The 15,141-nt window shown below is 37.3% G+C and overlaps 3 protein-coding genes across 3 annotated transcripts in view; all 3 read left to right on the top strand.

Moving 5' to 3' along the window:
* The first annotated feature begins 1,342 nt into the window (after positions 1–1,342).
* On the top strand, positions 1,343–6,003 carry LOC116009779 (protein PAT1 homolog 1-like). Its single transcript, XM_031248906.1, has 5 exons — positions 1,343–1,726; positions 1,934–2,115; positions 2,528–2,584; positions 3,144–3,219; positions 3,417–6,003. The coding sequence occupies exons 1-5, from the start codon at positions 1,666–1,668 to the stop codon at positions 5,498–5,500; spliced, it is 2,460 nt and encodes an 819-aa protein (XP_031104766.1). The 5' UTR covers positions 1,343–1,665; the 3' UTR covers positions 5,501–6,003.
* Positions 6,004–7,801: 1,798 nt separating this feature from the next.
* LOC116009780 (protein PAT1 homolog 1-like) lies at positions 7,802–12,939 on the top strand. The gene is made up of 5 exons (XM_031248907.1): positions 7,802–8,215; positions 8,404–8,579; positions 9,004–9,060; positions 9,524–9,599; positions 9,814–12,939. The coding sequence occupies exons 1-5, from the start codon at positions 8,155–8,157 to the stop codon at positions 11,895–11,897; spliced, it is 2,454 nt and encodes an 817-aa protein (XP_031104767.1). The 5' UTR covers positions 7,802–8,154; the 3' UTR covers positions 11,898–12,939.
* A 1,906-nt stretch (positions 12,940–14,845) lies between these two features.
* The window catches only part of LOC116009781 (UDP-arabinose 4-epimerase 1-like), a 4,726-nt gene continuing 4,430 nt past the window's right edge, over positions 14,846–15,141 (top strand). Inside the window, exon 1 of the mRNA XM_031248908.1 lies at positions 14,846–15,002. The gene's annotated coding sequence lies outside the window, so the exon portion shown is untranslated. The remainder of the gene's footprint in view (positions 15,003–15,141) is intronic.

Raw genomic sequence — 15,141 nt, forward strand, 5'->3', positions numbered from 1 at the left:
TGCAACGCACGGGTGAAAATACTAGTTGAAATAATAAAGCTCGCATAAATTACTCACAAATCACAATACTAAAAATCGATCCCTAAATCTAGGGGTGTTGGATGGTCCCAGCCAAATTAAAGAAACAAGACAAATAGACATTATTGTCAAATGCAAAAAGGCCTGTATATGTGTTGGAATTTATCATTGAGAATACGAAGGCGAAGGAACAGAAACAAACACATGCATGCACAGAAATGTTTTATGAACATTGTAAAAGACAAAGCAAAAACACTAAACATAATTATTCAACCTGAAGATCACGAACTCAATTTTTGTCAATACTCTATCAATCAAATCTGTTGCAGATTTGCAGTATGGTTGTTGGTTGACATCTCTTCTAATTCGTCAATTCGAGAAGCAAATTGTTGTGTAAAGGAACCAATATCTCTACATAAGTTAAGAGGAAGATCGTGTGCCACTCCACCTGGATGGTTGTATGAAATTGTCATGCATCCTGGCTCCCGATGGGAATTGGCCCAAAAATTGGCTGGGGTCAAGACGCTGTCATGCGCGGCAGCTGCTAAGTCAAGTGCCCCCGAACCGCGCGAAATGATCGCCTATTACACGGCTCACTAACTCTGCCTGATGAGGATTTATTTAGTGCGATTTATTTATTCTGTGTGGTTTACGCGAGTTCACGTCTCGAGACAAAAAAAGTCAATAATTATTTGATGAATTGGGTAAGTCAACCATGAACTCCTGCTGTTCTTGTCTTGATTATGAGTGGACACAACTGTATGCCACTGGAAACCTTCCCACTTATCTCCGCCAACTACTAAACAACAAGAACATGGCAGGCAAGGCCAAATCTTACAAGAATATGCACCAACTATTTCTTAAATTTTCCCAGCTGCCTTTGTTTGCTAGTATACACAGAATACACTTCACCCATCCTTGTCTTACATGCATTGCTCCAATACTAATTACATTTATGTTTAAAACCCATCACTCTATCCGCCCGTTTAATTCTAAGTCTGCATTGAAACACTTTCAATATCACTTAATGATTCAAATTTCTCTAACTTGAATTCAAGTTAATTCAGTCAAATTACTATTTTAATCAACGTATAGACGTTCTTAATGGCTAATTTGTAGTTGCGAATTTTATTTTATTTTATTAATTATCAAGGCTTGCGAAATTCCATTGTAGTGGTTTAATTTATTGTTCATATTAACTATTTTAAAATAAAACTTTAATTGATTATTTTACGATTAATAGTAATTTTAATGGCAAATTGACAATATTAAAAAAAGAATTAAATGGTATAATTCGATTTGATGCTCCGCCCACTTCGCGAAAGGCCCATACTCCGCCCACCCGCGGCTCGCACTTTGGCGTAAACCGAACGAAACAAAAACCTCATCGCACACACACCCTCTTGTCCTTCATCCTCCTCCTCATAGATTCACGCACTCCGCACCAAAAACCGCGCGTATTTCCGTTTCTACATCTCCCTTTCTCTCTTTTCGCGTGCTTTGCGGTGGCCTGGAAAACCCTAGAATCCTCACTTCTGGCCACAAGGAGTTTTAAGATTCGCTACAATGGTTCACTTCCTCCGTTCTTCATACGCCTAGGCGCGGCTGGTGCTAGCGTTGCTTATTTTCTTCGGTTTTGTTGTAATTATGGAGAGATCCAACGGGAAGGATCTCAAGGACTTCACCAGCTCCTCTAGCTCCGTCTCTGGTCAGTTTACTGAATTTTCGCTTCCAATTTTCAATCCTTTCGTTTGCTTCAGCCTAACGTTTTGTTTTTGTTTTCGTTTTTTCGATTTCTTACTGGAGGTTCTGGCCAATTGCCGGAATTTTCGGCTTGAATTGATGCATAATTGTTGAGATATGGCGTGAAACATGCGAAATATAGTTGACTTTTGTTGTTTGGTCTGTGATGCAGATAGTGCACTGTTCGATGCATCTCAGTACGCTTTTTTTGAGCGAAATGTTCTTGAGGAAGTTGAATTAGGAGGTTTAGAGGATGAAGAAGATAGTAGTAGTGTACCTGCTGGTGCTGGAGGAGTCGGTGGCGGAGTTGGCGATGAGGATATACAGGAATATCATTTGTTTGAGAAAGATGAGGTATATTTCATTTTTGTTATTTTTTGTCAATACTGCTCTGAAATATTCCATTGGCCTGTCAGATGGAGCTGTGGATCTCAGTTCTTTGGTTTAGATCAAGGCACTTCTGTTTGTGAAGAAGTACTAATAATACACTTCGTGTGGGGAAAGAGAGAACAAAGAATAAATTTGGTTTTCCAACTTTTATCAATGCAATCAAAGCATCATCTCCTTGTCAAGAATAAATTTATTTTAGTAGTGTTTTTCTTTGTCTTTTTTTAGTTAGGTTGTGTTGGCTGTATGCATTTGCTGTTGCTGCACATGGTTATTTCTGTTTGTATTGTATGTTATTAATGTTTCTTTTTTAGTATTCATTATATAGTTATTATATTAAAGTTTCATGACTGACATACATTTTTCCTGTGATGTGCAGGGATCAATGTTAGGTTCATTATCTGATTTAGATGACCTAGCAACTACATTTTCAAAGGTTAGTTAACGGGAAATTTCACTTTGTAATGGTTTAATTTCTACTGCATGTTTGTATTTCTTCATTATGCTAATTTTTTTTCTCTCTCACTAATCTGAGATCATTTAATGGAATTTGAACAAAGAAGGGATCACTATGTAAATGGATTGAAGTGTGCAATCTGTTGTCCTGTTGTAAACTCAATACTAACAGGGATTATGCCTTCTTCAATTGTATAGGACTTCAATTCCCTTTTTAATTTTTTCCAGTCTGAACATTACTTTTGATGTTCTTTATGATTATGTAAATTGGGTGTATTATAATTGCTATGATCATTATTTGTGCTATGCGTTGTTATCATCTTAACCTGAAAATTTGTAACTTGATATTTGCAAGGAATAATATATGTCATCAAAAGTATTGTTTTGATTTGTTTCATCTAACCTTTAAACATTTTTTTTGGGTACTTTGATTGTGTTGATCATTCATTCATTACTACAGTCTTATTTTTCTCCCCCCATATTACTTTTCTTGGTATATTCTTTCTTGTGAATTTACATGGATGGCTTTATCATTCCAGTTGAACAGAAATGTCACGGGCCCAAGACATCCCGGAGTTATTGGTGATCGTGGATCAGGATCTTTTTCTAGAGAAAGTGAGTACCTAGTCAATTTTCTTTTGCTCACTTTTCAATTTTATATGAACTGTCTATCTGTATTTTTATCTTTATGTCAGCCACTAACACACAAAAAAAAGTACTCAAATTTCGGGTATATTGCTCCCCCCTCTTACTTTCCTCCGTTGTTTAAGTGTTTGATAGTAAGATTCTATATTAATGAAAAATTTGTCCAGGTTCATCTGCAGCTGAATGGACAAGAGATGCAGATTTTAATGAATGGTTTGATCAGCATTTATCTGATAGTGAATGCTACCAGGAAAACAAAAAATGGTCTTCTCAGCCACACCTCAATTCAGTACATCTTGCAGAGTCTAAACCACTATACCGAACGTTTTCTTACCCCCATCAGCCACAGATCCAGCAGCTACAACACTGCTCCAGTGAACCAATATTGGTACAAAAATCATCTTTCACTTCCTTTCCTCCTCCTGGTGGCAGATCACAGCAGGCTTCACCGCGCAGTCTTTCCCATCACTATGATCTTTCATCACATGGGCCTCAGTCACCCTTCTCTTCTGCAAATCTCTCTTCTATGTCAAGCTCAAACATGCAGTTGTCTAGCCTGCCCCACAGGGTCCACTACAATGGAAACATACCACAGTTAACCTCTTCTGGTCCATCCCTAAATAACCGGCTACAAAACCATTGGGCTAACCATCCAAACCCCTTCCATAGGGATTATTCTGGCCTTTTAAACAATGTTTTGCCACATCAGTTCCCACATCAGAATGGTTTATTATCCCATCAGTTGATGTCTCCTCAACAGCAAAGATTGCACCTTTCTGTTCAACCTTCTTTAGCGCATTTTTCAGCACTGCAGTCCCAACTGTATAATTCTTTTCCTGCTCCTGCTCACATGGGTAAACATGGAATGCCTGATGTGAGAGATTCAAGAGCTAAATCACATAAAAGCCGAAGTGTGCGGTTTTCTCAACAAGGCTCTGATGCAGCTAGCCAGAAGAGTGAGAGTAATGCCCCACAGTTTAGATCTAAGTACATGACTGGTGAAGAAATAGAAAGCATTCTCAAAATGCAGCATGCTGCAACACATTGCAATGATCCATATGTAGATGATTATTACCACCAAGCTTGCATAGCAAAGAGAGCAGTTGAGTCTAGGTCAAAACATCGTTTCTGTCCGAACAAGGAACAATCTTCAAGGTCACGTAATAGTGCAGAATCAGTGCCTCATCTCCATGTTGATGCTGAGGGACGTGTTTCCTTTTCTTCCATTCGTAGGCCCCGACCCCTTCTTGAAGTCCATCCACCAGGCTTTGCTTCTGCTGATGGTAGTGGCGAACAAAAAACATCTGACACTCCTTTGGAGAAGGAACCTATGCTTGCTGCTAGAATCACTATAGAGGATGGTTTCCATCTTCTCCTTGAGGTGGATGACATCGACCGGCTTCTTCGGTTTAGTCAGCCCCAAGACAGTGGTACTCAGCTCAGAAGGAAACGTCAGATGTTGTTAGAAGGCATGGCAGCATCACTTCAACTTGTTGACCCACTTGGGAAAACCAATAGCTCTGTTGGGCTGAATCCTAAAGATGACATCGTGTTCTTATGGCTAGTATCAATTCCCAAAGGCAAAAAGCTGATTTCAAGGTACCTTAAACTTCTTATTCCTGGTGGGGAGCTTGCCAGAATAGTTTGCATGGCAATTTTTCGCCATTTGAGGGTTTTATTTGGTGGGCTTCCATCTGAGCAAGAAGCATCTGAGACCATTTCTAATCTCGCCAAAGTTGTGTCAAAATCTGTTTGTGGAATGGATCTTAATTCACTAAGTGCTTGTCTAGTTGCTGTAGTTTGTTCCTCAGAGCAGCCACCTCTGCGCCCGCTTGGAAGTCCTGCTGGAGATGGAGCCACTGTCATCTTGAAATCAGTTCTTGATAGGGCAACTTACCTTTTAAAAGATCCTCAGGCCTCCCATAGTTATAGCATGCCTAACCCAGCCCTATGGCAGGCATCTTTTGATGCCTTTTTCGGTCTTCTTACAAAGTATTGTGTTAGTAAATATGAGAGCATAATGCAGTCCATTGCACAGACCCAAGCAAGCACAGAGATGATCAGTCCAGAGGCTGCAAGGGCAGTGAGCAGAGAAATGCCAGTAGAACTGTTACGTTCTAGCCTTCCACACACAAATGAGAACCAAAGGAAGTTGCTGTTGAATTTTGCTCAGCGTTCCATGCCTGTGACAGGATTCAATAGTCACGGTGGAAGCAGTGGGCAAATCAATCCGGAATCTGTGAGCTGTTAGCTGATAGTGAAAAGGCACTATTTTAATGGAGCTGTGATTCCAATCATCCACAATTCTCCAGGTCTATCGTCTGGCTTCCATTGCCTGACGTCCAATTCGCCATCACTGAAGAGCAGAACAGAATCAAAGGTATGCATGATGTTGTTGGCATCTTTTTAATGCCAAAGACTCATTCTCCTCCAACTCTTCATAGTTTTCATATCCCTGGCCCTGTCCATTTCCTTCCTTTCTTCATTATTTTTCTCCTCAATTTCTATTCCCTGTTGTTTTAGTTTAGAAAAAGTGGTCTCCGTGACTGTGTTTTACATAACTTTGTATTGTGTCAAAATGTGACGAGATGTGTCACTCGAGCTTCTTTCTTCACAAGAGCTTTATTTTTGTATGCTCTTCTGTAAACATGGCTATAAATAAGCTCGAAGGGTAGAATGTACAGGTCTACCATGGAATGTTTCAGCAACTGCTGTCATAAATTTAATCATTCAATTATTCCCAGTTTAAATTTAGTCTAGTGAGTTCTTAATCATGTGGCGCATTTGATCCTCAGAATTAGAGAAGTGACTGAGATTTTGATGATTCAGGTGTTATAGTGTCGTTAAAAACATTCTATTGTCACATCTCTAAGAACCTATGGATTAATTTACATAGAAATTTATATTGAGCTTTTTTTAATCTTATAGTTTTCATTTCTTCGATTTATTATTTTTCTAATTTTCTATGTTTTTCAAATTATATTAATGTACATTTTTTTCCTCCTAATTTTCTATCTCCCCAATTTTTTTTATTTTTTATTTTTAAATCTCATACTCAAATGTATACCGCAATTACGTTTAGCGTGCACTGCTAGAATGTCTGAATGTGTACGTAAACGATACATAATCAGACTCGTTGATCATTAGAGGCCATAAGAATGATTATGCCAAATTTGTACTTTATCCAACATATCAACATTCTTAATGATTTCAATTAAAGACGTCAATTTTTAAATTTTTTTAGTTTCACCCGTACTATGAAAAACAATATACTCCGTAATATTTTTTTTATTTTTTTTTTTGTTGAAAGATATACTCCGTAATATTTATATTAACTGAAATTTAAGTACACATAGGCACATACTCAATTATATTAATAAAAGAAAAACAAAAATATCTTATTTTGACTCAATAGACCACGAAGTCAAGTAGAAAGTCATTATAGCAATTCCTCCAAACTTTAAGCTACCAAGAGAATAACGGTGAAATTAAAAAAAAAAAAAAACATTTGAAAACTTTTATGATTTCTTTCGATGTGAGGTGAAAACAAATAGAAAACAAAATAAATCACAAGAAAAAAAATGTTGTAGTCATTTAATTAGCTCAAGAATTATTTTTATTTTAGTTTTTGTATGGGCATGACTAATGATATCATATCTATACAGTTGTAAATGTAATTCATACTCAATAAAGTTGTATTTTTCTTTTATATTTTTGATAAAATATATGATGTACTTTTTCTATCCAATTTTACCCATCTTATTAATGCTTATTTGCTGGTGAAATTAGCAAATTTTAATTGTTTGTTATAAATTTTAAATTCCACATTTTATATTCAATAGTACATTTAATATAATATTTATTTAAAAATTAAATTACAAAAAAAAAATAGTCAAATTCATATTAATTGAACCCAAATTTAAACTCACCATTTAAAGCCTTAAAGTTTAGGTAAAACTTAATGATGATGGTTGTTTCAAGAGCAATGTTGGAAAATCAAGAAGTAAGGAGTTGGCTATAAATCGATATTGGGTTAAGGCCTTCATGTATAATATTGGGTTGTGTATTGCTGAGGAAGGTGGGTGATCTTGCTTATGAAAGATAAAGTTTATGTTTATGTGTTATTGCTAAAAGTGATTTATATTTAGTTGTTCAGTAGACGATAAGACGTAACTTGTTAATAATTTATTTTTAATTTCTTTGAGTAGTGTAAGTAATTTTTGGCGTGACATTGAAAAATTCACTCAACGAATGTGTTTAGAGAACATAATCTAGTTGCAAATTTTATGGCTATAGCATTAATAATACAAAATGTTTAGAAGTTTTAACTTTTTTTGAGCGGTTGATAATCTCACGAATCTTCTCCAGCATATTAATATTATGCGCATTACACAACAAGACACGTTTGTTACTTACGTAGCTAGTTAAGTCGGTCGGGTATCGTTTTTTGTGTGTATGCGTGTGTTTTTAATAATAAAAAAAAAAAATTGAGGCAAAAGAAAAAAGAAAAGCAAAAAAGGTATAGATGGAGTTGCTTACAAATTTCAACAAAGTTGTAGCCATTAGCCGAGTTTGTGAGTTCACGAAGGCCGAAGCTCCTTCCACCCCGCGGCTCGCACTTTCCCTTCCCCGCTCTCACTTTCGCGGAAACACAAAAACCTCATCACACCTTCTTCTTCGTCTTCCTTCTCATATAGATTCACGCTCTCCGCACCAAAAACTGCGCGTTTTTCCGTTTCTACATCTCGCCTTCTCTCTCTCCGCGCGCTCTGCGCCCTCTGGAAAACCCTAGAGTTCTCAGTTCTGGCGAAAGAGAGTTTTTAGATTCGCTGGAATGCTCACTTTCTTCCGTTCTAGGTGCCGCTGGTGCTAGAGATTCTGGTTTCCTCCCGTCCTGTTGTAATTATGGAGAGATCCGGCGACAAGGATCTCAAAGACTTCACCGACTCCTCTAGCTCCCTCTCTGGTCAGTTTACTTCGCTCGCCTTTGAATTCCGCTTCCAATTTTCAATCCTGTTGTTTGCTTCAGCCTATGTTTTTGCTTTTCCTTCCATTTTGTCCATTTCTCACTGGCGTTCTTGCTAAATGTTAAAGTTTTCGGCTATAATTGATGCTAAATTTTAGTTGACTTTTGTTTTGTGCGCTGTGATGCAGATAGTGCACTGTTCGATGCATCCCAGTACGCGTTTTTTGGGCGAAATGTTCTGGAGGAAGTCGAATTAGGGGGTTTAGAAGACGAAGAAGATAGTGTACCGGCTGATGGTGGAGTAGTTGGTGGCAGGCTTGGCGATGAAGATATACAGGAGTATCATTTGTTTGAGAAAGATGAGGTATACTTCATTTTTGTTATTTTTGTGAATACTGGGTCAAAATATTCCATGTGCTCGGTAGATGGAGCTGTGGATATGGGTTCTTTGCTTTAGATTAAGGCACTTTTATTTGTAGAAACAATTATCATACACTTTGAGTGGCAAAGGAGAGAATCAGAATAAATTTGGTGTTCTGACTTTTACGGATGCAATCAAAGCATCTCTTTGTCAAGAGTAAATTTTTTGAATAGAGCAGTATATTTCTTGTTGTCTTTCTTTTATTTAGGGTGTGTTGGTTGTATGTCTTTGTTGTTGCTGTTAGCTTCACATGGTCATGTCTGTGTGCATTGTGTCTTATTAATATTGTTTTTGAGTATTCATTATCTACTTATTATATTAAAATTTGGCGACTGACTTATGTATTTCCCTGATTCTTAATGCACAGGGATCAGCATTAGGTTCATTATCTGATATAGATGACCTAGCAACTACATTTTCAAAGGTTAGTTAACTGGAATTTTCACTTTCTAATGATTTAACTTCTACTGCATTTTTGTATTTCTTTCATTATGCTAAATTTGTTCACTAATTCTGGGTCATTTAATGGAATATGAACCCTCAAGGGATCACTATGTAAATGGATTAAAGTCTAAAGTCTGTTACCCTGTAGTAAACTCAATACTAACTGGGATTATGCCTTCATCAACTGTATAGGACTTAAATTCTTTGTTTAATCTTTTCTAACTGAACATTACGGTTGATGTTCTGTGTGACTGTAAATTGGGTGTATTATAATTGCTATGGTCATAATATATGTCAGGAACTCTGTCATTTTGATTTGTCTCGTTTAACCTTTTAATTTTCTGCTATGTTGATCATTCCTACCATCTTAATTTTCTGCCCCATATTATTTAAATTGGCATATTCTTTCTTGTGGATTGACATGGGTGTGTTTATCATTCCAGTTGAACAGAGTTGTCACTGGCCCAAGACATCCTGGAGTTATTGGCGATCGTGGATCAGGATCTTTTTCTAGGGAAAGTGAGTACCTATTTTTCTCTATTGCTCACTTCTTAGTTTTTATGGATTGTCTATCTTGATTTTTCAACTTTATGTCACTAATACAAAAAAAAATACTCAAAATTTGGAGAAACCAAATATAAAAATATTGGATATTGCTTTTTCCCTTCTCTTACTTTCCTTGTCTGTTCAAATGTTTAATATAGGACTCTATATTAATGAAAAATTTGTCCAGGTTCATCTGCAGCTGAATGGGCAAGAGATGCAGATTTTAATGAATGGTTCGATCAGCATTTATCTGATAGTGAATGCTACCAGGAAAACAAAAAATGGTCTTCTCAGCCACACCTCAATTCAGTACATCTTGCAGAGTCTAAACCACTATACCGAACGTCTTCTTACCCCCATCAGCCACAGATCCAGCAGCTACAACACTGCTCCAGTGAACCAATATTGGTACAAAAGTCATCTTTCACTTCCTTTCCTCCTCCTGGTGGCAGATCACAGCAGGCTTCACCGCGCAGTCTTTCCCATCACTATGATCTTTCATCACATGGGCCTCAGTCACCCTTCTCTTCTGCAAATCTCTCTTCTATGTCAAGCTCAAACATGCAGTTGTCTAGCCTGCCCCACAGGGTCCACTACAATGGAAACATACCACAGTTAACCTCTTCTGGTCCATCTCTAAATAACCGGCTACAAAACCATTGGGCTAACCATCCAAACCCCTTCCATAGGGATTATTCTGGCCTTTTAAACAACGTTTTGCCACATCAGTTCCCACATCAGAATGGTTTATTATCCCCTCAATTGATGTCTCCCCAACAGCAAAGATTACATCTTTCTGTTCAACCTTCTTTAGCCCATTTTTCTGCACTGCGTTCCCAATTGTATAATTCTTTTCCTGCACCAGCTCACCTGAGTAAATATGGAACGCCTGATGCGAGAGATTCAAGAACTAAATCACATAAAAGTAAAAGTGTGCGGTTTTCTCAACAAGGCTCTGATGCAGCTAGCCAGAAGAGTGAGAGTAATGCCCCACAGTTTCGATCCAAGTACATGACTGGTGAAGAAATCGAAAGCATTCTCAAAATGCAGCATGCTGCTACACATTGCAATGATCCGTATGTAGATGATTATTACCACCAAGCTTGCCTGGCAAAGAGAGCAGTTGAGTCTAGGTCAAAACATCGTTTTTGTCCGAACAAGGAACAATCTTCAAGGTCACGTAATAGCACAGAATCATTGCCTCATCTCCATGTTGATGCTGAGGGACGTGTTTCCTTTTCTTCCATTCGTAGGCCCCGACCTCTTCTTGAAGTTCATCCACCAGGCTTTTCTTCTGCTGATGGTAGTCACGACCAAAAAACATCTGACACTCCTTTGGAGAAGGAACCTATGCTTGCGGCTAGAATAACTATAGAGGATGGTTTCCATCTTCTCCTTGAGGTGGATGACATTGACCGGCTTCTTCAGTTTAGTCAGCCCCTAGACGGTGGTGCCCAGCTCAGACGGAAACGACAGATGCTGTTAGAAGGCATGGCAGCGTCGCTTCAACTTGTTGACCCACTTGGGAAAACCAGTAGCCATGTCGGGCTGAATCCTAAAGATGACATTGTGTTCTTATGGCTGGCTTCAATTCCTAAAGGCAAACAGCTGATTTCAAGGTACCTTAAGCTTCTTATTCCTGGTTCGGAGCTTGCCAGAATAGTTTGCATGGCCATTTTTCGCCATTTGAGGGTACTGTTTGGTGGGCTTCCATCTGAGCAAGGATCATCTGAGACCATTTCTAATCTTGCAAAAATTGTGTCAAAATCTGTATGTGGAATGGATCTTAATTCACTAAGTGCTTGTCTAGCTGCTGTAGTTTGTTCCTCAGAGCAGCCACCTCTGCGCCCGCTTGGAAGTCCAGCTGGAGATGGAGCCTCTATAATCTTAAAATCAGTTCTTGATAGGGCAACTTACCTTTTAAAAGATCCTCAGGCATCCCATAGCTATAGCATGCCTAACCCAGCCCTTTGGCAGGCATCTTTTGATGCCTTTTTCGGTCTTCTTACAAAGTATTGTGTTAGTAAATATGAGAGCATAATGCAATCCATTGCTCAGACCCAAGCAAGCACAGAGATGATTGGTCCAGAGGCTGCAAGGGCGGTGAGCAGAGAAATGCCAGTAGAACTGTTACGTTCTAGCCTTCCACACACAAATGAGAACCAAAGGAAATTGCTGCTGAATTTTGCTCAGCGTTCCATGCCTGTAACCGGATTCAATAGTCATGGTGGAAGCAGTGGGCAAATAAATCCGGAATCTGTGAGCTGTTAGCTGATATTGGAAGGTACTATTTTATTGGAGTTGTCCATCCAATCATCCATAATTCTCAAGGTCCATCACCTTGCTTCTATTGCCTAATGCTCATTCTGCTATCACGGAAGAGCAGAATGGAATCACGGGTATGCATGATATTGTAGGCATCTTTTTAATGCCGAAGACTCGTTCTCCTCCCGCTCTTCATTGTTTCCATATTCCAGTCCCCGCCCTTTTTCCTCCTCTCCTTGTCATTAATTTCCCCTTCTCAGTTTCTATTTTAGTTTCGAAAATATGGTGTCTTTGTGGCAATGTTTTACATAACTTTGTAATGTGTCAAAACGTGACAAGATGTGTCACTTGATCTTCTTTCTTCACAAGAGCTTTATTTTTTATGCTCTTCTGTAAACATGGATATAAGCTCAGGGTATGTACAGGTCTACCATCGAAAGTTTCAGTAACTGCTGTTTCACCCGCCCTTCTTCTCCCCACCTTTGGGGGAAAAAGAGAAGAAAAATGCATCTTATTCACCTGCAGAGATGTGGCTGTGTTGCGGGTGAAGATGATTTAGTTCCGAGTTCTGCAGGTTCCATACGAAGACATTCTCTAGGCTGGCTTTTAACTCTTGACAACAGAATTATAATAATCAGATGTCATTGTTTCTCTAGGATTCCTGGATTACATTATGCTGAATATTTTCTGAAGCATAATTTGCATTACCACTTGTTGTAAATTTGGTGAAAAGGATGCATGGATTGGACCCTGCAGATATTGTGCTGCTGCTTCCATGCAATTTGAACTGTTAACATTTATGTTGAATGTCAGATCTCCATTGTCAATCTTAGTTTTGCTGGATGTTCAGTCTACTGTCTGAATAAGGTTGGATTACATTGACCATGGTACCTTTCTTTTCTTTTATATTACGGAAAGGTCACAAGACTTGCAGATGACAAATTATGTTGTGCTTTTGGGGGCATTTCATGTTCATTTAAGTTGTATTTTATGTTCATTTTCTGTCCTCTCATGGATCATAATGCAACAGTTGACTTATATTTGTTAATTCATTGTTAAGCTTTGAGTACGACACTTTGAGTAATTTAGTGTACCACTACATGTAGTTAAGGCTTCGACAAAGTCGTGTTGGCTTGTTGGGTATCTTTGCCAGAAGGGGGAGGCGGGGGGTTAGGTTGCACGTCTGTTCATGATGGTGTTAAACCATATGAAAATTATTTGATTGAATTTGATTTTTAGTACTACTGACTCTGTTATAATGTGGTATCTGTTTATATGTTTATAATAATTACTTTGAGTAAAATTTACCTTAAAGATAAATCAATTTAGGTTATTCATAATTATTCAAATTGAGAAGATCAATAAGTTTTAATTTAAAACTTTGTGATCATCAAATTAATCATTTGACCAACTCGACTGCGGTGTTTATATTTATTATTAATTTTGAATATTACCCTTTACTTAGATTTGCTGCAAAACATATACGTAGAAAATTCTTTGTTTAAAGCCACCCCCGTTGACAAAATTGTTAAAATTTTGTTTCATTAAGCAATCATTATGTAAAATAAATTAGGTGAAGTGGGACCCACACTTATCTTTTTATATATTTCTTAGGGATGATAAGCCTAACCCCAATTGGCATGCCGATCTCAACGGGCTGCCAGTGCTGCAATTCACGTAATGTGTGTTTGTGGAAAACATTTTTTGGTTTCGTTTCAAAATTCTCTATATTTATTTATGAAATACTCATAATTCGTAATGTATGTTCTATACTCATAATTCGTAATATATGTTCTATATTTATTAATCATTTATAAATTAATCAATCTTATCGAGAATTCTCTATAAAAATTTTGGTGAACATTTTAATATAAATAACATTATTAGTACATTTTACATTTTATAGTTGAAAGAAAAAAATACAATAATCTTGAGCATAATATAATGCAACTACCAATTTAAATTTTTAATTAATACGAAAAATATCTTTTAAGTGTTATGAGGTATAAATTTTGTCCTTGTGTAAAGTTACATAATAGAGGTAAACCGTACTAGAAAGATCATGTACAACAGACTCGATCAAAAAAGTGTCAGCAAAAATCACATCCCGATAGAGATTATAGTACGAAAATCATGCTCCACCCATTTACTCACCTCTTTCAATGCTTGTGAGTTGGATTTTTGAATTGAATAATAATAAGTTAAGATAAGCGTTAGCTTATGTAGTGTACCAGCTCCATCTCCTATTTACTATTGGCAATAAAATGGAAAGTCCAACCGTTACAACAGCTTATAAAAATAAAGAAATTTGTACGTTTTGTATTGTTACCTTTGTAGAAAATCCCCTAATACAGCTTGTTTCCCAAAAATATAAACGAACAATATGTAATCCCATGAAATGGTAAAGGACAAACAAAAAGAAACCATTAAATAATTTGGTAAAAAACTGGGAATTGTTGCAAAGTCTATGGTAGGAAAATGACACTTCTCTAACATTAGCCCATGGTTATGGACCAAGATATATAGTATGTCCAACCATTAATTTATTACACTATGTACACAGTGACTCTCACCAGAGTCAAACTTAGAACTTTGTAGTAATCAAGCAAGTAACACGACTAGCAGCAGTTATATTTTTAAATGAGTAATACATGTGATGTTAGGTTGATTAACAGTTTTTTTGAGCAATTGCGATTGAATAAGTATATTCGCGTAATGGGTGTTCGGTATTTTGGCAAATTGGAGAGAGATTAATTGGGAAATTGAAAGAAAGAGAGAGAGAGAGAGAGTAAGTCAGAATTGTTAATTGAATGAATGGTTGGTTAATTGCCTAATGGCAGTTTTATACTTTTATTAGAGACTTAATTGTGGAAAAGAAAATGAAAAGAACATGGTCCACTTTTCTTCCTCTACAAATTTATTCAGAATTCATATATTCATTTCAGCCCACATTCTCTCATTTGACTAGTTCTTCATCGCCACCTTCTCCCTCCCTCTCTCTCAATACTATTTACCATACTAACAAACTCCCTTCTCTCCTCTCATTTATACTTTTCCTCTTTTTCTGCTTCTTACCCATTATAATCTTTCATTTTTTCCCTCCTTTTACAGGTTGGTTTTTTTTCTGCTTCCCTTAATCCCATTCATCGCTTATTGTACGCTTCTTGATTATGCATGCTGTTTTCGCGTTTGATTCATTGACTTTCTTGATTTTTTTTTGGGGGGGGGGGGGGGGGGTTTTTTTTTTTTT

This window comes from Ipomoea triloba, chromosome 2 (assembly GCF_003576645.1).
Source record: "Ipomoea triloba cultivar NCNSP0323 chromosome 2, ASM357664v1".
Taxonomy (NCBI): Eukaryota; Viridiplantae; Streptophyta; class Magnoliopsida; order Solanales; family Convolvulaceae; genus Ipomoea; species Ipomoea triloba.